Raw genomic sequence first — 22,721 nt, 5'->3', positions numbered from 1 at the left:
TGTTAGTTGCCACCACGAAATCTCTTATATGATTTTATATTGTAATAACAATCAATAGAACCTACATATAAACCACCCATCCTAATGGCCAAACAAAATAAGAGACAAAAGTAATTCACCTTAATTATATATATGCTCCCCATTCATAGGTTTGCTACAGATGATACACGAGGAATCTTTTTATAGCGATTCTTCCTTCTAATGACCGGCATGCGTGCGCATGTATTAGTCATAGGTCTCAAAAATACAAAAGATGGTTAATAAAATACTTAAAAGCAAGCAAAAATGGTTTTGAGTATCACCCGTGAACTTTTTTGGAATACATTGTTATTATGGGAAAAGAGAGTATAATATTTCCCATTGCACAACATGACTGTGATTTGGTTTGTTTCAAAATGAATTGAACTGCAATGGGACATAGAATATAACAACAACAATAAGCATTACATAGTCAAGAAACATCATAGCAACAAAGAATAAACACATGACATTGATTGTTAATGTGGAAAGCCTCTTCAATGTGAAGAGAACCACAAGGCACTAACCTAGCTAGAAAAATCTTTACTATAACACTATAATGAGATTACAAATGTATTCTTCTCTAACAGTAGATACAAATTTCAAGAGAAAACCCTCTTAGCTTAATCTCAAAACCTCATCTAAATGGTGATTTACAATTAACAATAAAGAACAAATCTTTTCATCTAAATGATGAATAACAACCCTTGGAAAGACCGGCTTAGAGATTATTGCAATAACCAAACCTTATTGGTCTTCACAACAACTTCTTGCTTGAAACCCTTTAAGAAAACTTAGCTTCAAAATCCCCAAAAGTCTTTAAAAAATGAGAGAATGAGAGTAGTGTTTTCTTAACTATACTCTCCCTTTTCTTTTCTTATCCTTTTGTCTTCCTTCGCTTTGATTTCTTAAGTGCATTTCCCTACCTCATGATCAGGAAAGAAGCCAACAATCTCCCCCTCTCGACACATGAAGAGCGCTCTACCAAACTTGCTTTGTTTCTATACAGAACAAATTTCTCATTGGTATGGATTTTCTCAAGGAGTAATAACTTTATCTCTAAAGAATTACAAATTTAATCAATATAATTGGATCTTTTAATGAATATTTTATTTCTTATTTAGATGGATGGTACTTGACTTTCTGAGTAAAGAACATACTTTTCTTGCTTCAATCAAAACTCCAGTATAAATATCTTCATCTACAATAATTCCTTTTTAGCTTTAGTAATGGAAATAAATTCAACCCTAGTGGTGGACAAGGTAACATGTTTTTAAAGTTTAGACTACCATGAGATTACTCCTAAAAAATAACCAAGTAACCTATAGTACAATTCCTTGAGTCAATATCACCAACTATGGTTATAAGTGTGTAGCCCTTTAACACAAGTTTACCATTTATAAAACATAAACATACATTGGAAGTACTTCTGGGGTACTTAAGAATCTACTTCACCACAACTCAATGTTTCTTTTCAAGATTTGAAAGATAATGACTTACAACACCAACAACATAAGAAATATCATGCGTAGTGCATATTATAGCATGCATCAAACTATCCATGATTAATGCAAAATGCACATTCTTCATTTTTTTTTCTCTCTCTCTTACTTGTAGGAAATCGTTATGAAGTTAACTTGAAGTGACTTATAAGTGGAGAATTGATTCGTTTGTTCTCATGTTGAATTTCTCCAACACCTCAATATGCTTGTCCTGGAATAACCAAATCTTCTCATTCTTCCTATCGTAGAAAATTATCATGCCAAAAGATTTGCTTAGCTAGTCCTTATTTCTTCATGACAAAGGAATTGCCCGTCTCCTTTTTTCAACTTTTTATAACATATCATATCCAATTATCAACATGTAATCTACATAGAACAAGAGAATGATGACAACACTATTTAGAAAATATTTTACAAATATACAATGGTTTGAAGTAGTCTTGTTGTACTAATGATTTACCATAAAGGATTCAAACTTCTTATATCACTACCTTAGTGCTTGTTTGAATTCATATAAACTCTTCTTTTTCTTGGAAAAGTAAGGAATCATTAAAAACATCATGAATATGTCATGTACCCCCTGATACAAAAGGTAACTAGGGAGATATATTTCGAAGAGTGTCAGTACTCAATTTTTGCTCGGTCCCCTCACCCTACCTCTTTGTACCCTCTTCTTAGACCCCAAAAACATGGAAATGCAATCAAATCAATTTGAGACTTTCCTTTGACACAATCCCCAGGATAAATAGAAACCATGAAATCAATGTTAACGTCTGATCAGGCACCATCCCCAAACTTGGAAAACCACAACTTAGTTATACATCAATTTTCATGACTAAACTCCAAAGATCCATCGTTCATCACGCCAACTCCCTTTCTAACGGCCCTGATCTATGTGTTATTTAAACTCCAACTCCTCAAAATCAAATCCAACACATCCATTACCTTTAGATCATTAGAAATCAATCAATTAGCGAATCCTAACACAAATTTATGACAACCAACCAAAAAGACATCAAGATCCCATTCTGATGGCTCTAAATGATTACCAAGTTAGACCATACCTTTCTTATATTAGAATCATCCACTTGACTCCTCACCCTAATCCATGCCTACCTACCAAATTGTAGCTCAAAATTCACTTGTTTGACCCACCACCAAGCCTAAATCTTATTTTAGTAAATCATATTAATTAGATCTTGCCATCTGTCATCCCAACTTCATACGACAATCAAGCCTTACCATTGTGTTCAGAGACCCAAAAATCCCTACCAAATCACATTTCATGACCAAACATCTCAATTTGACTATTGAAAAATTAAGATTCCATATTGGACCCTCTCATTCATTGAAAAACCACAAGCTAAGACAGTGATCTAAACTAAATCAGTCAATCTGCACCTCTGATCAAAGATCCATCACTTCCATTAGGTTTAGGATGTTCAAAAGTGCCAATCCAACAAATTTCATCTCAAAATTTCCATGTTTGACCCTTTATCAAACAAAGATTCAATTTCATTAAATCTTATTTTCATGACTAAACTCCAAAGATCCATTGTTCATTATGCTAACTCCCTTTCTAACGACCCCAATCTATGCGTTATTCAAACTCCAACTCCTCAAAATCAAATCCAACATATCCACCACCTTTATATCATTAGGAAACAATTAATTAGCGAATCCTAACACGAATCTATGATAACCAACTAGAAAGACATCAAGATCCCATTTTGATGGCCCTAAATGATTACCAAGTTCAACCATATCTTTCTCAAATCAAAACCATCCATTTGACTCCTCACCCTAATCCATGCCTACATACCAAATTGTAGTTCAAAATTCACTTGTTTAACCCACCATCAAGCCTAGAACCTATTTCAACAAATATCATCAATCAGACCTTACCATTGTGTTTAGAGACAAAAAAATCACCATCTCTCTACTTTTAGTTTAGTTTCAAATTTCCTAAAGCCTTAGAATCCTAAGAAACTTGCATTCTTAGCTTCCTCCATATTGAGAAAAAGAGGTAGAAAGGTGAGGGTCTTAGGGAAACTAGTATCTAAAATTTGATAACATCACCTCAAATCAATTATGGGCAAAGTTGGACATTTTTACTAGATTTCAAGAACTTTGTGCAATCTTGTTAATTGGTATTTTGCCAGAATTTGAGCCTGAACAACTATCATATTGGGCTGCTACAACAGCTTGAAGAGAAGGGCGCCTAATACATCTCTTCTCTCAATCCTTGGGACTAGAAATCTCTTAGTTATGTGCCTTTTCAATAGGGGACAGAGTCACTATCAAAGACTTAAATCATGTTTTTCAAATCTAAAAATGAGGGCCCGTTTCTCTAAAAATATGGGTGGCAACTCCATCTCTTTGAGTCAATTATGAGCTTCCCAGAGCTCATACGAGGTTATAATAAGAAACAAAAGATAGCCCCCTCTTAGTTGTTCTAGCCATCACATGAGTTGCATGTACATTGTAACATAGACTAATGAAATACTATCAAAAGAGGATAGGAGGTGTTTGATATGCTTCATAAGGTGTTGATCTTCCAATTTCTATTTCTATTGGTTCCTCAAATGCACTCCATGGTAGTCTTTACATAAAAAAAAAGACAACTGAGGAAGGTCCTTTTGAAACCAATAATCTAAAACCTCTAATGATTGCTTGGAGCTCTACTTTGCTCGCAAAAATGGCCATGCACCTTTGTCCTTTTGCAATGAAAATGTTGAGAGTATGAGATGATAAATAAACACCTATAGTTGCTATGTGTATGCAAGCGTCCCTTGCTCCATCAACTATCACGAAATTTGGGCATGGTTGTGAAACCATTGTCTTCTTTTCTGTGTCATTTTCATTTGTGTAAGGGAGCATTGATTGGGGTGGGGAGGAAAGTATTAGTCTACTCTTATGGAGATGTTGGAGGGTTTGGATATTTTCCTCTAAATAAAAAATCATTGCATTCATCCCATAGACTTCTCAGAATTGCTGACTCGCTAAGAATATTTTCCTTGAGTGTTTACTCAGGTGATATCATTGTGCAAGATTATCTTGCAAGCTTAGTTTTGGATGGACTCTAATTTGTGCTTGGAGCCAGGACTATTTTTGAAAAGTCACAATCAAAGAAAAGGTGGGCTTGAGTTTTGGTGCAGAATCATAGAAAGAACTGAGTATATCTCCTCTTTGATTGTAGTGCCAACTTGTTGTTTTTGCTCTAACTATATTTGAGAGTAGTTTCTACCTAAATTGTTGGAATTTGTTAGGTGTTGGAATGGACCACAGTAAGTTCCAATTTTAGTGGAATTTGATGCCTGGTGTTCCCTTATTTTGTTAAGATAAATGCAATCCTAGTCTTCTTAATGCCCCTTGGCTCCATATTATGGCATTAGTCAAGTCTCTTTCATTTTTCAAAGAGCCAAAGAAGCAAGACTTGATATTTTGGCAATCACTTTTGCCCATTGAGGGGTTGGGGGCAAGAATTAATCTTTGCTTTGGGGGGGGGGGGGCTATATCACCAATAGATCTGTTGTAAGCCCAAGACATACTTCTATTAGACCCTAGGAATATTGCAAGAATGTTGGCTGACCTGGGATTTTGAAAGGAATTGCGTTCTATTGACCTCAAGTTTTGTCTCCATGTAATTGTAAGAACAATAACTCATCTCTAATACATTATGCCTCTAGTGCCTAGGCCATTTCCTTTGCATTGCCAAAATACATCTAAGTAGGGCTGGCAATTTTTCAACCCAACCCGTTAAGCCACCCAACCTACCCATTAATTAATGGGTAGGGTTGTATCCATTTTTGTCTTGGGTCATAGTGGGTTGGGTAACCCAATAAGAGGACATTTGATTGGTTAGGTGGGTTGGGTCATGGTTATCCAACACGAACAATTAATTTACCCCCTCTGTTAGGTAGGGGTGTAAATGAATTGAATTCGAATCGGATCAAACAATATCGCAATTCGAATCCAATTAGAAAATCTAATATCCCAATTCGAATGTGATTAAATATTTGAATATTCGATTCGACTCAAATTTGACTAATTAATTATTTTAAATAATTAATAAATATATAAAATAAATATTTTATTGATATAAAGTATATAAATATATAAATTATTCATATAACTTAATTATTATATATAAATTATATATTATATATAAGAATTAAATAATCAATCAAATTTGGATATTTATCTAATCGAATCAGGTCATATCCAAATTCGATTGATTAGATATTCGAATTATCCGAATTCAATTCGATTATGTTGAATATCGAATTCAAAATCAGATTTTTGAATACCATTTACACCCCTAATCTCAGGTATCATATGCACTACTTTCCAATTCTTAACTGATACCGACTTTCTGAAACTAGGAAATGACCTTTAGTGGATTCCAATGGAATGCATTCCTTAGTACAAAAATTCAAATGAATGATAGGTACAATGATACGACCTTTACAAAAACAATCCTTAGTCAAGCTTTTTTTCCAACATCACTCCTCTGTAATTCAACCATTCGTGCCTATACTCAATTAGGTACCAAGGAAGAACTCTTATGATAAATTTCAAGTGCTTTGTAGAATTATCATGACTTCTGATTGGAAAATGTATTTATGAAAGATTTCAAGAATTGGATTGGAACATCATTTGTATATTGGGACTTCATTGATTGATGTACACGTAAAATGTGGTAAACAAGGCAATGTTCATAAACTATTTGACAATATGCTTGTGAAAAATGTTTCATCATGGAATGCTTTGATTGCAAGTTAAATAAAAATGCATGGAGCATTGCAAATTGAGGATGTGTTGTTTGAAAGAATGCTGAAAAGAAGGATTGCTTCTTGGGCTACTAGCTATGATATCTGTGTGCAATTTTGTGAGCACTGAGTTTGCAGAGATGTTAAGGGTGGATTCAGAGGTAAATCCCAATTGGGTAACCCTCATGCTGTGAATTTCCTTCCAGCATGTGCTAATTCATATGCAATGTAGTATGGGGAAAAGATCAATAGTTATGCATGTGAGATTGTTATGGGCATAAAATTTTTTATCATGTTTACATTTTTTGATAATTTATGATATTTTCTGCACTTTTCTTTATTAATAACTTTTATTATTTTCTTTGTAATTCCTAGACTTTTATGGTTTTCTATATTTTCTGTAACTTTTGTTATTTTTCTTCATTTTTTGGGTTTTCCAATAATTTTTGTTATATTTGTTATGCTATTATTATTATTATTTTTCTTTAGTTTTGTATTTTTCTTTTCTACATTTTTTAATATTTTTTGTAATTTATGACTTTATGTTATTATTTTTTGTCTCATTAAATGTGTAAAAGACTAATGGTTTGCATGTATTGGATTGGGTTAAGACGGACTTGGGTCCCATTTAATCCATTTAATTTTATATAAATGGGTCATTAATGAGTTGGCAAGTCAGATGGATTGTGTGTTGAAACCTAAATCCATTGATTAATGGGTAAAGAAGAAACTCTTGTACACAATGCTAATAAATTAACTTTGTTTTCTTATTCATGTTCAATCAAAATAATTTAAGGTTGTGTTTGGTTTGAAGGAAATAGTAGGGAAAGGAAAGGAAATGTAGGGAAACCTTTATAAATCTTGTATAGATTTTCCTACCTTTCCCTTCCTTTTCATACATTTTCCTTCAAACCACACAAGCCATAAAAGCTTGGAGATTAAAGGAATTAATCTTGGCCCAGAATTCAAATATCCTCCTCTTTATCTCTCTTCATCTCCTATCAGATATTTCACTACCTTTGTTAAGCAACCCCTTGAGGTTAATAGGTGAGATCCTCAAAGCAATGGCTCAAAGTTGTTAAGTGTTTAGGTGTGAGTAATGTGATAGATAATGAGATAAATCTACTTGTGAGATTATAGAAAGTGAGAAATTTTGGCAGTTGTGAACTACCATCAGATTTCTAAGAGGGGTGTTCAAGGAGCTGTAAGGTTTGCTTCATACAAGCATGACTTGTGGGGAAATCCATTCCAAGGTTTTCAAAACCGACCAGGAGAATGAACCAGTTAGGGGTCTGGTTCTCGGGTTGAATGGTCGGACCGTTCAACCCAAACGATTGGCCCATTCTGACAATAAATAAAAAAATTGAAAAAAGATTACAAAATAAAATACGATTAAAACCGTTTGAACCATTAACCACCTGGGTCAGTGGTTTGCTGACCAAAATCAATGGTTTTGGGGAAATTTAGGTTTTGGAAAAAATGGAATCGGTCACCTGACCAGTTCCCAGTTTTTCGATCTGATCATCTGGTCTGGTCCGATTTTGAAAGCCATGATCCATTCTTTGCACTATTTTAAACAAACAAATGGTTAGTTTGACAAAAACATTATTAGATTCAATGTTTTTAAAACCAACCCGAATAACGAACTGGTTAGGGGTCTAGTTCTCGATCGAATGGCCTAATCATTTGAACCGAACAAATGGCTCATTTTGACAAAAAAAAAATAAAGAAATTTAAAATAACTAAAAACCAACCAAACCGTTGAATGGTTCGACTGCCCGGGTTAGTGGTTGGCTAACCAAATCAATGGTTTTGAGAGAAATAACGGTTCTGGGGTAAAACGGAACCGGTCACCTGACCAGTTCCTAGTTTTTCCAGTTTGACCGCCTGGCCCGATCCAGTTTTGAAAACCATGGTTATATTTTAGCTTGAGACAGATTGGACTTGTCATGTAACCATTCAACCTAAGAGGTTAGATGAAGCACCTGAATAGGTTTTCTTCTTTAACATTCCTCATCACACAAAATCCAATTGAACTTGAAGCATGGCAATAAGCATAGGCCATCCATCTCTCTTGGTGCTTCCTCTAAAGATGAAATGATGCAATTTTGAAATTCAAATCTTCCCACTTAGGTCAAGGTTCTTGAAACCCACATTGAGAGCATTGATCTTGACCTACAAAACTAAGGATAACCTAATGCTACTTCCTTCGGCCGAAGATGACCTAATGCTTCTTCCCTTGGCCGAGTTCAAACTGATTAGCACCACAGTGAAATGCTTCTTTCACCCCCTTCAATCTGCCTCATAACTTAAAACGCTCTTTGACCACAAAATTACAGGGTTGTTGATGTTGGCTTTAATTTATAATCAATGATATATTGATCCCAAGTTGAAGTTTTCAAAATTCTTATTGTAAAAATGAAAATAGTAGTATATGGATTAGTCACAAAATACTTTGCTAGTATCTAATCAACTGCCATGCCAAACTCACATAGTTCAAACTTCAAACTTTAACATTAAATAATCTGTCTATATTCTTTTAATGAAAAAACAAACAAGAACTAATGGTCAATTTAGTTACCTATAAATAATGGAATGAGAAAGGAAAATTTTGTTTTCTCATTTTTGGTCACTGTGCTTGTTTGCTAAGACCCACTATCCTAAAGAATCTGCTTCCAAGTCTATATTATTTTAATGAAAAAACAAACAAGAACTAATGGTCTGTTTAGTTGCCTATAAATAATGGGATGAGAAAGGAAATTTTTATTTTCTCATTTTTGGTCACTATGTTTGTTTGCTAAGACCCAATATCCTATAGAATCTGCTTCTAGCGTTTGGTTGATGAGAGATGGTAGATCCAAGAGAAGGTCTGCAAGAGAAGTTTATGTTGTTAGGACATATAAATCATGAAAAAAATTAAATTCATGTTCGATCTACAACAAAAAACTTTTAGTTTAGTAGATCTATATGATGAATAAAGGTTAGCAAATGGAGAAGATATGAGAAGAAGATGAGGATGAAAACTGACATTCGTAGAAGATGAGGATGAGAAGTTGAGAACTCCAGTCTCCAAAGATGAACCCGTGCTCCTTAACCACTATGCACCTGAAACACATGGAAGGAAAAATGTAATGCAAAAAAAATATGTGAATGATGTGTGAAATGGAATCCTATCTCTTTGCCATCTGAGAAGATGAAGACAAGGTTTCCTTCACCAGAGAAGATGAAGATAAGGTTCCTTGTCGTCTAAGATCTGAGATCGAAGTTGATGGAGGAAGAGAAGGGTATTTTTTTGGTGGAATAAAACACCAACTAGCATAAAAGGGGATGTGAGTACTTACTAGAGGCCATAAACCTCATCGGAGATGAAAGATAAGGTGGTTGGAGTTCAGATCATTGCAAAGGTGGGAGATGAGAATAGTCCACCCTCAACAAAATTTTCTCATACTCGTCGTGCAACTTTCGTTTCTCACTCGGGTCACACCTATTTGGTGAAACCCCGTGTCCCTTATTTTGAGAATACTAATCCCATCTCATCACATCATATCTCTCGAACATCCACGTCGGGCGAACCAAACGGATTATAAGTGGATAATGTGTTATTTACATATAATTTCAAGTGAGACCCATTTATATATTCTTTTCAATATTTATTAATTTATGTACTAAATATTTTTATTTTATTCTCATCTATTATTTTTTTAAATAGAAAATTTCAACTGGACCCACTTGCAAATTTTCAGTTTTTTTGAGTTTAACATTATCACATTAACATTTTCTATTATTTTATTCATTATTAAATGGATAGTGAACAATGTCACTAACACTGCATTTTTTAGATTGGACTTTTTAACTTAGTCTGAGGTTAAATTGGCCCATCAAATTGTAAAAGGATGAAAGTAGCCTTTTCGCAAAGTTCAAGGATTGATAGAGCCAAAAATCTATTTATTTGTACTAGCTGGGAGCCATGAGATGCACAAGTTTTATTAAAACTAATTGTGACAAGCCTTGCCACATTCCAAATTGGGTCAAGTGACATCTAGTACAAGTTTTTCAGTGGAACTTAAGTTGGTTTTAATTAGTAAATTTAGTTATAAACTAATAATTGTTAATTATAAAACTTAATTTTAAATTGAATTAGTTTTTAATTTATTTTATTCCTTTTACTAATTAAATTCTTTTTATTATGTTAATAAAAATATTTTTATCAATAACAATAACTAATAATTATTTTTATTTTATTTAAGTAACTTACTATGTTATTTTTTATGCTTAATTAAATGGAAGAAGATTATTTAGTGTAATAATATATCATTGAATATCTCCATTTCAGCATAGTTAATCTTTACTAATAATTATAATCTAATGCAAAAATATCAAATATATATATATATATAATTATAGTTAAATTAAAATGGATATAGATATAAATAAAATTAATGAATTTTGTGCAATTTAATGGAGTAATGGAGATAAGAGAGAATTAGTAGCATTAGTTATTGAATGAGAGAGTTAATGGCATAATTAATGAGGAGAGATTACCAAAAGAGTTAATGGGAAAGAAGAGAGAAAGATTTAATGGTGAATTAATGAATAGTGTTTAAAGTTATCTCAAAGGTGATTGGTCATTTGAGCTATTTTGTTCAATTTTCAAATTAAAAGATAAGTGCCTCCAAGAATAAACCAGAAAAGGAAAGTGCTAGCTTAGCACATTCCATTTTAATATATAGATATCCATATTGCATCACAATGGTTAGATTTAAATTTTAGATTAGATTAAGAAGATATATAAGTCACATAATATTAAAGAGGAAATAGTGACGAGAAGGGTGGTTTAGAAAAAAAAAAAAAAGGAAGAAGAAAAAAAGAAAAAAAAAAGAGGAGGAAGAAGAAGGAAGAGGGAGAGTGTAACGATTGCCTCTTCCTCCTGCTCCTCTCTCTCTCTCTCTCTCTCTCCCCCCAACCAATCAACCCTTCCCTCTTTTTTCATTTTTGTTATCCTAGCTTTCAAAAAATCATTTCAGTTGCATATTATGGATTTAAACTGTGAATTATTGCCTGAGTCAAATGGTTCACCACCCATGTCAGTGACTCTCAAACCATTTTACTGGTTTCCATTTAGGATCCCTTCATTTTTTGGATTTTGAAAGGGGAAATATTGGTTAATGAAATTTTGGTTCCCATTAACCAAAATATCCATATTTTTTTCAGATTTATTTGGGGTTTATGGAAATTTTATTTTTTCCAGGTAAGTGATACCCATATCCTAAGTGATTAACTTTCCCACCTGGGGGAGGGGGTGGAGATGGGGGCAGGGGTGAATTGCAAACACTTAGATGGGACAAAATTGGTCATTATTGTCTTATTTACCTGATAAAAAAACATGAATAAATGTATTTACCTAGATAAATAATTTCTGAAAAAGCAAATGGGGCATAAAAAATACAGGGTTGAAATGAAACAAGTGATGTAAAAAGTTTTTAGGCCAAACAGTTACACCATCTCGGTCAAGGACAGTTTTAAAATTCATCTTTTACCCAACAATCAAAAGTTCTTCCCAAACTATAACGCCAAAGAAAATATCAAAACTAGGCCAGCAAGTCTCCATTAATTTGTTAAGTTGCTGAAGTAGAAATTTCAGTTGCGAGACCAAACTATAGTAAGAGTTTAGAAGCTAATAAGCAACTTATCCTGATATATACATTGAAAAATCTGTTTGAATCCTTTACACGAGAACCACAGAACCCCAAAAATTATGTATTTCTAATCCGAATTCTTTCTTAACCACAAGTCACTATCAGTATGTCATTTGAAAAATTCATGGGTCATCCATATATATGATATACGTCGGCAGAACAATGATTTAGATTCCCATGGTTGGATGAGTAAAAATAGTATTGTCCTCATTCAAAGGAAAATAAGAACAGTCCGAAGAAAAAACAATTTGGAAGCACTAGTTTCCATGTAGAAAATTCATTTAATTTGATTTTGAGCACAATCGTTTGGGTCTGGATGTTGAAAGAAAAGTCACAAGGCAACGACAAGAAAGGGCTGCAGTCATGAATTGAAAACAAAGAAAAAAACAAACAAAATGACCGGAACTAGAAACCAAGTCGAGCAAAACTAACAAGTCCAATTTTAATCACTTCCTTTACTATTTCCACATCGTCACTTTCTACTTTGCTATCCACCACTGTTCATGCCTTCATGGTGCAACCATGAGAGAAGCGTTTTACTACTTTCTCATGTCATATCTTTTTCTGCAGACCTGTAAACAGGAAGAAGCTAGTAGAGGCTCTGTTGAAGTGGAGAAAATGCAAGGTTTTTAAAACCAGATGGGATAGGGAACAGTTCTGGGGACCAGTTCCCAGATCAAACAGTTGGACTGTCCAGTTCAAATGGATGGCTCGATCTGACTTAAAATAAAAAATAAAAAATAAAAATAGTCAAAAGTCATTGTTCGAGTCGATGGTTTGATCGCCTGCATCAATGGGTTTCTATCCAAATCAACAGTTTTTAGCTAACAAATAATTTTAGGATAAAACGAAATCAGTTATCTGACCAATTCCCAGTTTTTTTGGTCCAATCCAATCTTCAAAACCATGCAAAATTAGTTTTAAGCTCTCACAATCACACTCATGCTCCACCACCAACAGCAGCAGCAGTCCTTTCTACGCCATCAACTTTGTTCTTTATTTTTCCAAAGTGATAGAAAGAAACATCAAAGAAAAGACAAATAAAATCTTGACAAATTCATTTTTTACTCACTTTCTAAGGTTCACGGCTAGACACGTCAATTGCTGTGGCCTAAACTCACCATCATCATCATCATCATCGTCATTCACGCTATATCAAAGATCCCAACCATATATGGGTCAACTGCCAAGACCTAGACCAATTTATCATTAGTATGATCTATTTGTTCTTTATAAATAGACCAAATAAAACAACTGTGTGCTTATAAATTGCGGGATTGAAACAGGGTTCCACATAATTACAAGATGGGTTTGCTGGTTCTTTTGCACTTGTGTTTTGTTGTCCTTCTTTTCTCGCTATTGCTTCAAGGGTATGTAGTTTTTCTTATTTAATGACAAAACGTGCCTCTAACTCTTTGGAATTCAAGTCAGTTGCCCTGTTCAGTTTGGAAGAAATACAAATACAAATATGTAGTGTATAAAACTCATATATTTTATATTATTTGCACCTTACATATTTGTATTTATACTCCTTTTAAATTGAACCTTATTGTTCCTTTCAATTCTTCTTATTTTCCCCTCAAAACTACTTGTCCATTAATTATGAAATTTTTGGATTCATATAAAACGCTGATTCAAAAGCAAAAGCTAAGAGTGCTTTGCCTCTTATTTGCACTTCCTCTTTAAAACTACTTGTCAACTCTTCTTATTTGCGTTTCCTGTGTTTAGTCAGCTTAATTTGGGATGATGATGGTGCTAGTGATAATGTGTCCAATTTTTTTATAACATTTTATATTTCTATATATAAAAATAATTCTTATTTATTAAACTTATTTTTGTTTTATATGATGAATATGCATATTAAAGACGAACCCAAATGTTTTTGTTTTTTCTTGCAAACTCTATGTACCCAAAAGTTTAATTGTTGGCTCACCACCAAAATGAAAAAAAAGTTCATTTATTGACAAGGTTTGAATTTTGTATTTCATTTATATCATCAATAGGAACAATTATTTCTTATCACAGTTATATTTTCTTTAACATAACTGATATAAAATATCATAGGAATGTCCAAATTTCTATAATTCTTTATTCTTTTTATTTATTTCTATTTTTAAATTTTTATTATTTAACTATGACATCATGGATTGACCCATTTGACTTGAATAATTGAATTACTTACCTCCACTTAAATAGAAGAATGATTTTGTTTCTTAAGCCAGTTTTAACAAAACATGGGTTTTATATTATTAAAAGCAATACATATAAATCCAATTAGTAGAATTTATTAGTGAAAAAACTACCTTAAATATAGGATTTAATGAGAGAGAATAGAAATTAACTTATTAAATATAAGACCTATTAAGAGGGAATTAAACGAGATAAAAAATAATAATTTCAATCCTCACAAATAGAGGGGAGCTAAATTCAAAAAGAAAAATAGTATAATGTATAGTAGTATAGTATCATATATATAGTAGCCAAAACAGAAAGTAGTATAGTTGTATAGTTTCAGAAAATGATATTTTTTTGTTTGCTAACATTACTGCCACTTATGCATTTTTCAATACTTCATTAGCAATTCTTTTCTAGCAAGCGTACCTATAAAAATGGGAAAATATCAGACCATAGGTTTTCCAATTCCCCAAGGTGTGGTCTGAAAAAATGTTTTTCAAACAAACATCCAACCAAACAGGTATCATATTCTCCAGCACCACATCTCCTATGTGACATTAACGCGACACCATTTTCTCATAAAACGGCATTATTGGTTCCTAACATACTTAGCTCCATCTTCTCATACTAATTTCTTTTGTTGGCAGGACTAGTTTGATAAATAGAGTTCCACCAAGAGGCTTCGCCCAGGCTAGAGTGATGGAGGACCCACCGCCATCTCCGGTAGCACCAGCCCCACACCCAAATTTACCAGCTGCATTGGTCAGTGTGGAGCAGGCAATACATATTGAAACCGTTAGTAGCTCAAGATCTTTTTCTTTTTTAATAACAAAAAAATTATTTCACCTTAACAGAACATTATTTCAATCTAACTATTGATAAAGTAACTAGTGGCAACTCAATTTTTACCTAGGGTTTCGGTTAAATATTTATTTTGCCCTTCCAATATTCCTAATAACTTGTACCCTCTTTGGGTTGTTTGTGAGAGGAAGAGATGATGTTGAATTGTTGATGTCAATTTTATATCCAATTAATGACCTATTGGACCCAAGTAAATGTAGATTATTCATAGAAGCCCCTATCTAATCTATCCTGACTAGACCTGCTCATGGCTCAGGCAGTCACGGCCCAGTCTGCATCCCGTCGGGTTTGGACATATAGTTAAGCCCGCGGACCTGATTTTGGGCCCAAAACATCAAGCCTGATTGTGTTTCAAGTCGGATTCTGGATTTATCAAAAAAAGCCCAGTCCGATTAATTTATATAATATAAAATATATAATATTTATTATAATATATATTAATAATTTAGTATATACATTTTTTAGATTTTGAGCTTGGATGGATTTTTTTATTTAGACTTTGGACTCGGGCCAGGCCTAGGCTTCGGGTTTTTTATGAGAGCCAGTCTCTGGTCCAAGTTGTAGGCCCAATGGTCAGGCCAGTCTTAGAGTCAGGCCTTAAAAAAAATCTATTAATGAAAAATGAAAGTCCAGCCCAAACCCAATACGGCCTGGCCCATGAACAGGTCTAATTATGACAAATTCACAAATGTGACTTTTATGTAGAATAGCCCCTATGAGTTCCGATCTGCTGGTTACTTTCACCCAGCCGCACATTGTGATATATTTTGTACTTTATATATCACTTATATTTCTGATTCTGATGTATGGCCAGCAATGTTGTGGTCAGTAATTCCAAGTTCATCCTGTCTACCTAAACCAAACCAATCCATCCATCAATCAATTTGGTTATTGTTTGGTAAAATCAGCCTGTGGTAAGGAGGCTTCATGTGCATCGCATGTTAGCTAGCAACGCTGTTGGGTTAGAAAATAGAGTAATTACAATCTATATTCTTTTAAACAAACAAAGAAGTAAGGAGATATTTTATACAGGGGCATTATGTTTTGGATTAATCAATATAAAAAAAAATTGAGATAAGTGGATTGCAATCCACCTGAAAAATCTGAAATTACAATCCCTCCTAGTCTATTAGTAGCACTCTTATAAACCGGATCCTGTCCATGGATTTGGCATCAATCCATGGTCAGGATGCATTTGACCTATACGGTGGGGGTCAGATTTCTGAGGTGGGCTGAATTATAAAAACCCCTATAATTTTTTGAAAGAAAATTTTTTCTACATGAAATTTTTTGAAAACATTTTGAATTGATAAATTAGACATTTCTCATGCATTCATTTTTGGGGTAAATTGAGTTCAATTCAACTCAGAATTCTTAATACATTCCTAACAGTTCGGATCAGTGCCAATAACACAAAGGCCCTGTTCGTTTTTCGGTAAATTACTTACCTAGGTAAATGTAATTAACTGAGTAAGTTTTTCTTAGAAAACACTCACCAGGGTAAGTACATTTACCCATGTTCTTTTATTTCCCAAGTAAATAAGGTAATGATTATTTTAACCATAAAAATCTATTATTAAAATAGGCATTTTTGTCAAATTCAAGTGTTAGCAACTTTTTCCCTACGTGGGAAAGTTATTTACCCCCCTACCTAAGAAATGGGTATCACTTGATAGGGTAAGTGATAAACTTTCCCTAATCCCCACATAAATCTCAAAAATGAACATGTGATTCTTGGTCAATGGGAACCAAAACCCCATTGACCAACTTCCCCCCTCTCAAAATCCAAAAAAAGAACACACCCAAGAGGTGGACTGAGGCCTTCAATTTTCTAGTTGTAATGTTGAAATGACACTTCACATATGATAATGACAACACATTTCTCACAAATTTTATTGATCAACCAAAACTAAGGGCAGCACAACTCCACTACCAAATACCCCCTACGCTGGTATCTTCTCTTCTTATAGGAAGCCCCCAAACGGCCCAGACTGTTTTTTCCAAACAACCATAAGTTTTCTCAAAATTATAACCCCAAATAGAATAGTAAGTTTTTAACAACAAAAAGGAGATGAATCCTTAAAACAAGGAATGCCAAATGCAGCCTATAACTAGTCTCATCTGATGCTGAATTAGAAATTCCAGTTGGGGAACCAAGTTAACTACAAAACCTTTAAGAGAGAGTAAACAACCTTATCCTGATATATGTATTGAATATACGTTTGAACTCTTTAAACGAGACAAATGGAACATCAACATTATAACCTAGGCAAATTAAGCTAACGATTTAAACCATTTAAGGTGCAATCATGAGAGAAGTATTTTATTACTTTCTTCTTCTGTTTCTTTTCTTTTCTGCAGACCCCAGCACAGGAAGAAGCAGAGGCCTTGCTGAAATGGAAAAATAGTTTAAGCTTCCACGGTCTCACTTCATGGTCCCTAATCAGCAGCAGCAGTACCACTACTCCTTGCAACTGGACTGGAATTCGATGCAATAAAATCGGGAGAATTGTCGGAATAAATCTTGTCAAGTCAGGACTCATTGGCACACTTTACCAGTTCAATTTCTCTTCCTTCCCCAAACTCACTTCTCTCAACCTTAACCTTAACACATTTTCTGGGGCTGTCCCAACTCAGATTGGGTTACTTTCAAAACTTGCTTTTCTTGATCTAGGTAGCAACAATTTCACAGGTGCTATTCCTTCGGAGATTGGAAATCTGTTAAATCTAAGAGTGCTTTGCCTCTTCAACAATTCATTCGTTGGTCCAATTCCATATCAGCTTAGTAATTTAAGACAGGTATCGCATCTCCATCTAGGGGGAAACTACCTAGAGAATCCTGATCCAATTCGGTTTAAGAGCATGGCTTCACTAACTGATCTCAACCTCCATTACAACCTTCTGACACTAGAAGTTCCACCATTCATCTTCCAATGTTCAAAGCTCATCTTTCTTGACCTATCATATAATAATTTCACGAGTATGATCCCTGTGCAACTTGTTACTAGTCTTAAGGATCTTAAGTTCTTGAACCTCACTCAAAATCATTTTGAAGGACCGATTCCAATGGAAATCAAGAACCTTGCTGAACTTCAAGAGCTGAAGCTGGGAGAAAACAGGCTGAATGGTACAATACCATCCGAAATTGGACTCCAATCCAACCTCAGAATCCTTGAGTTACATGAAAATCTATTTCATGGGCCAATACCTTCTTCCATAGGAAGTCTTAGAATGCTTGAAAGACTAAATCTCCTGAAAGCAGGTCTGAATTCCAGTATCCCCTATGAACTTGGCTTTTGCACCAACCTATCTTTCTTAGAACTCTCACAGAACAACCTTGTAGGCCCCTTGCCTCCTTCAATGGCTTCTCTAACACGAATCTCTGGGCTTGGATTGTCCAGCAATCAAATATCTGGTGAGATCCATCCATTTTTCTTATCCAATTGGACAGAACTAATCTCTTTGCAACTTCATAAAAACAACCTAAGTGGAACAATTCCTCCTGAGATCGGCTCACTTCATAAGCTCAATTTCTTGATCCTATTCCAGAACCAATTATCAGGTTCTATGCCTTGGGAGATTGGAAATCTTTTGAATTTGTCTGAACTTGATTTATCTAATAACCTTTTAACTGGTTTTATTCCCCCCAGCATAGGGAACTTGTCTAGGCTTGTCAACCTAAGTTTGATGAATAATCAGCTTAGTGGAACCCTTCCCCATGAAATGGGTAAACTGAAAAGACTACAATTTCTGGACCTGAGTTTGAATAAACTTCATGGAACCTTGCCTTCATCTATAACCCACTTGGAAAACCTAAATTCCCTCTATGTTCACTATAACAATTTCTCTGGTAATATACCAAAAGATTTCGGCCCCAGTTCTCTGGGAAGTGTAAGTTTCTCCGTTAACAACTTCACAGGCAAGCTCCCTCCTCAAATTTGTAGTGGTGGAAAGCTTGTCTACCTGACAGCCGATCAAAATATGTTCGATGGATCCATCCCTCCAAGCCTTAAAAACTGCACAGGCTTAACTAGAGTCCGTCTTGAGCGTAACCTTCTTGACGGAGACATTACTGATGCTTTTGGGGTATACCCAAATTTGACATACATGGATTTGAGCGATAACCGACTATCTGGCATATTATCAAACAGCTGGGGGGACTGTTTGAATCTCTCATCCTTTCGTGTGTCCAATAACATGATATCAGGTCAAATTCCTGCGGAAATTGGAAAGTTGAAAAACCTGCAAATTCTTGATCTCTCTTCAAATCAATTGGCCGGAGAGGTTCCAATGCAACTTTTTCATTCATCTTCATTAATATATGAACTAAACTTGAGCAACAATCAGCTTTCAGGGCAGGTATCATCGGAGATTGGAAGGTTGTCACGTCTACAAAAGTTTGACTTGTCACAGAACAATATAAGTGGGTCTATTCCTGAGGAGGTGGGGGACTGCCAGCAACTAACATCCTTGAAACTCAACCACAACAAATTAAATGGGGCAATCCCATGGAAGATTGGGAATCTGGTGGCCTTACAGTATTCTCTAGACCTCAGTCAAAATTCACTCACCGGAGGAATACCACCACAGATTGGAAGCCTGAGTGAATTAGAAAACTTGAATCTTTCTAACAACAGGCTTTCTGGTTTGATACCTCCTGCCCTACAAGGTCTGAGGAGCCTTCAGTCTGTTGACATATCGAATAACAATCTTAGAGGTCCGCTTCCAGATAGTATCGCCTTTCAAAGAGCTTCTCCCAAGGAATTAGCGGGTAACCCAGGTTTGTGCGGCGAAAAGGTGCAAGGTTTGCCCCCTTGTACTAGTCATAACAGTTCTTTTACAAGCAATAACAAAAAGAGTAGACAAAAGAAACTGGTTATTTTTGTAACTGTTTCTGTCACAACTACTGCATTATTTCTTTTAGCTTTGCTTGGATTCTTCATCTTCCATTGTAAGACCAGAGGCATAATTGTGGAGGAAAACCATGATTCAGGAAGCAAAAATTCATTCTGTGTATGGAACTACAATGGAGAATTAGTGTTCAAGGACATTGTCACTGTTACAGAAAGCTTCAGTGAGAAATACTGCATAGGGAAAGGGGGTCAAGGGTGCATTTACAAAGCAGTGCTTCCAACTGGTGACTTCTTAGCTGTAAAGCGTCTTCATTCATCACCATCATCGTCATCCCATGAAAATGAGGTTGCTCGTAATGAATGGAAGAAGAACTTTGAATCTGAAATACATGCTCTGACTGAAATTCGACACCGAAATATAGTAAAGATGCATGGATTCTGCTCTTACAACGGAACCATGTTTCTGGTGTATGAGTACGTGGAGAAAGGTAGCTTGGGAAATTTGCTGAATAACAAAGAAGCAGCGACATTGTTTGACTGGGAGAAAAGGTTGAAGGTGATCAAAGGGGTGGCGCATGCTTTGTCCTACTTGCACCATGACTGCTCGCCTCCCATCGTGCACCGTGGTATTACAGGGAATAACATTTTACTGGACTCAGAGTTTGAGCCTAAGATCTCTGATTTTGGGACTGCAAGGTTGATAAGAGCTGGTGAATCTAATTGGACTTCAGTAGCTGGTTCATATGGCTACATAGCTCCTGGTTAGTTTGTTTACTAATTCAGACCCTACGTGTTAGCTTTCGTTCAACTTAATTTTTTTTTCACTTGTGATTCCATTATGCTATACTGCAGAGCTTGCCACAACTATGAAGGTGACAGACAAGTGCGACGTCTACAGTTTTGGAGTTGTAGCATTAGAAGTAATCATGGGAAAACACCCAGGTGAAGAGCTTCTGTGCTTACAGAATGAAGAATATGATCTGCATCTTGGAAGTGCGTTAGACCAGAGGACACCACCACCTCCAGCCGGAACCATTAAACAAGAGATAGTTTTGGTGGTGACCCATGCTTTAGCATGTACTCATGTCGATCCTAGTTATCGACCCACCATGCTTCAGGTCTCTCGCCGATTATCAGCAAACAGAAGCCTGCCTTGTTCAGAGCCTCTTGAGATGCTGACATTGAAAAGTTTGAAGGATGTAAGGGATAAAATTCACATCAATTAAATGTTTGTAAAATAGAATAGGGAGTGTTGTGTTTGGCCTCTTGGGTTTGGACATAGACGGTACCATATGTATGTAGGAGCGTGAAATTTGAAGAGTTCCTAATTTTGTGTGTTGTAATTATTAGAGATGTATAAGAATATATAATACAAAAAGAATTATATATGTAATATTATTGGGTTAGAAGACCTCCCTCAAAAAAAAAAAAAAAAAAGCTATGGAGCCACTCCACTTTCCATCCCCTTTTTTGCGAAAATCCCCATCTCCATTTTCATTCTTGACAAGGTTATTCCCATCCCCGTTCCCACAAAAATCTATACTTTCATGATTTTTTATAATGTCAACTATTTTATTTTTATTTTATTTTAAAAATAAAAAAATAAAATAGTTAAAATTTACAATTCTATTAAAAAAGATTCAAACATATTCAATCATATTTTTAAAAATATTAGTATGCATATATACATACATGCATATATAGACATATGCTTACATATATATATATATATATATATATATATATATATATATATATATATATATATTAGTGGAGATCGGGGTCCCTGTGGGGTAGGGAGTGCTCTCCCCATCCCTATCAACAGGGATGAAAATTTCCCCGTCCCCTTCCCTGTGGGGGAAAATCATCCCCATCCCTTCCCTGAATGGGGTGGGTCCCCCCATAAGGATTGGAGAAATGAAAAAAATTGACATCCCTACAAATACATGCAATCACAGGAAAATACTCATGAGTCTATTTTATTTAAAGAATTAAAAATGTCATCATCGTCATCATCATCAATGCCCTATTTCAAAAGTATATTATGGGCATTTTGGTCATTTGAAATTTGAAAATTGGCATTTTTTTGGCAACTTAACAAATCAAGGAGTATTAGTATTACAATCTTTTTGTCATTCTGTCGGAAAACTAATAAAGGGATGGGATGTTTTAGGTGGTTCAATTTATGGTTTTAAATAAGGGTGGTATGGTTAAAAAAAATGCAACAATTTTCTAAATAGAAAAAATAATGCATTATTTTTTGAACCAAATAATCAATCTTTTATTTTCTTTTCTTTTTTTTTTTTTTTTTTTTTCGTAAACCTCAGAAAGCTTCTATTACTTATAGAAAAACATTACATATGCTACCCTGACTGTTCATACGTTCGACTACGATGTTATATTTACATGCAAGTTCATGCGCAGCCCTATTCATACATGGGCTATTACAGTTATAACAGATATTCAATCTCTTCAACTTCAACTTTATGGCATATTGAATGCCATGTAAGAGAGCCCACCATTCGGCTTGAAGGGGGTTTAGCAGCTGTGATCCTTCTACTGCCTGAGAAGACCTCATTATCATTTGTTATGATAATCCAAACTCCTGTTCTTGCCATACCAGATGAAGGATTAAAAGACCCGTCGATGAACAAATTGAAATGTTTAGATAAGATTATATGGGAATGCATGAATGACGGGTGGGAGGACTGTATTGCTTCATTTGGGACTAGATACCAGCACGTGTGATGGATTAAATGTGCTGGGTTAATGATATTCTTTTTGTGCTCCGCTGCATTTCGCATATCCCATATTAATCTGAATAGTATGAGAAACTTTGCAAAA

At 34.8% G+C, this 22,721-nt stretch overlaps 1 protein-coding gene across 1 annotated transcript; it reads left to right on the top strand.

Annotated features, from left to right (window-relative positions):
• Nucleotides 1–14,862: 14,862 nt before the first annotated feature.
• Nucleotides 14,863–21,103, top strand: LOC148855265 (uncharacterized). Its single transcript, XM_088984900.1, has 3 exons — nt 14,863–14,940; nt 17,386–20,638; nt 20,730–21,103. Exons 1-3 carry the CDS (start codon nt 14,863–14,865, stop codon nt 21,101–21,103), a joined length of 3,705 nt encoding a protein of 1,234 aa, XP_088841026.1.
• The last annotated feature ends 1,618 nt before the right edge of the window (nt 21,104–22,721 follow it).

Source organism: Nelumbo lutea, chromosome 4 (assembly GCF_056320005.1).
Source record: "Nelumbo lutea isolate HS-2025 chromosome 4, American lotus-T2T, whole genome shotgun sequence".
NCBI classification, from domain to species: Eukaryota; Viridiplantae; Streptophyta; class Magnoliopsida; order Proteales; family Nelumbonaceae; genus Nelumbo; species Nelumbo lutea.
This window is presented reverse-complemented; position numbering and strand designations above follow the sequence as displayed.

What these genes read in the sequence shown, in the direction of transcription:
- LOC148855265 (XM_088984900.1), top strand. Translation starts at nt 14,863, where the DNA reads ATGGAGGACCCACCGCCATCTCCGGTAGCACCAGCCCCACACCCAAAT. An exon ending in CATTGGTCAGTGTGGAGCAG is followed by an intron (nt 14,941 to 17,385) that starts GCAATACATATT and finishes TCTTTTCTGCAG; the next exon opens with ACCCCAGCACAGGAAGAAGC. An exon ending in ATATGGCTACATAGCTCCTG is followed by an intron (nt 20,639 to 20,729) that starts GTTAGTTTGTTT and finishes GCTATACTGCAG; the next exon opens with AGCTTGCCACAACTATGAAG.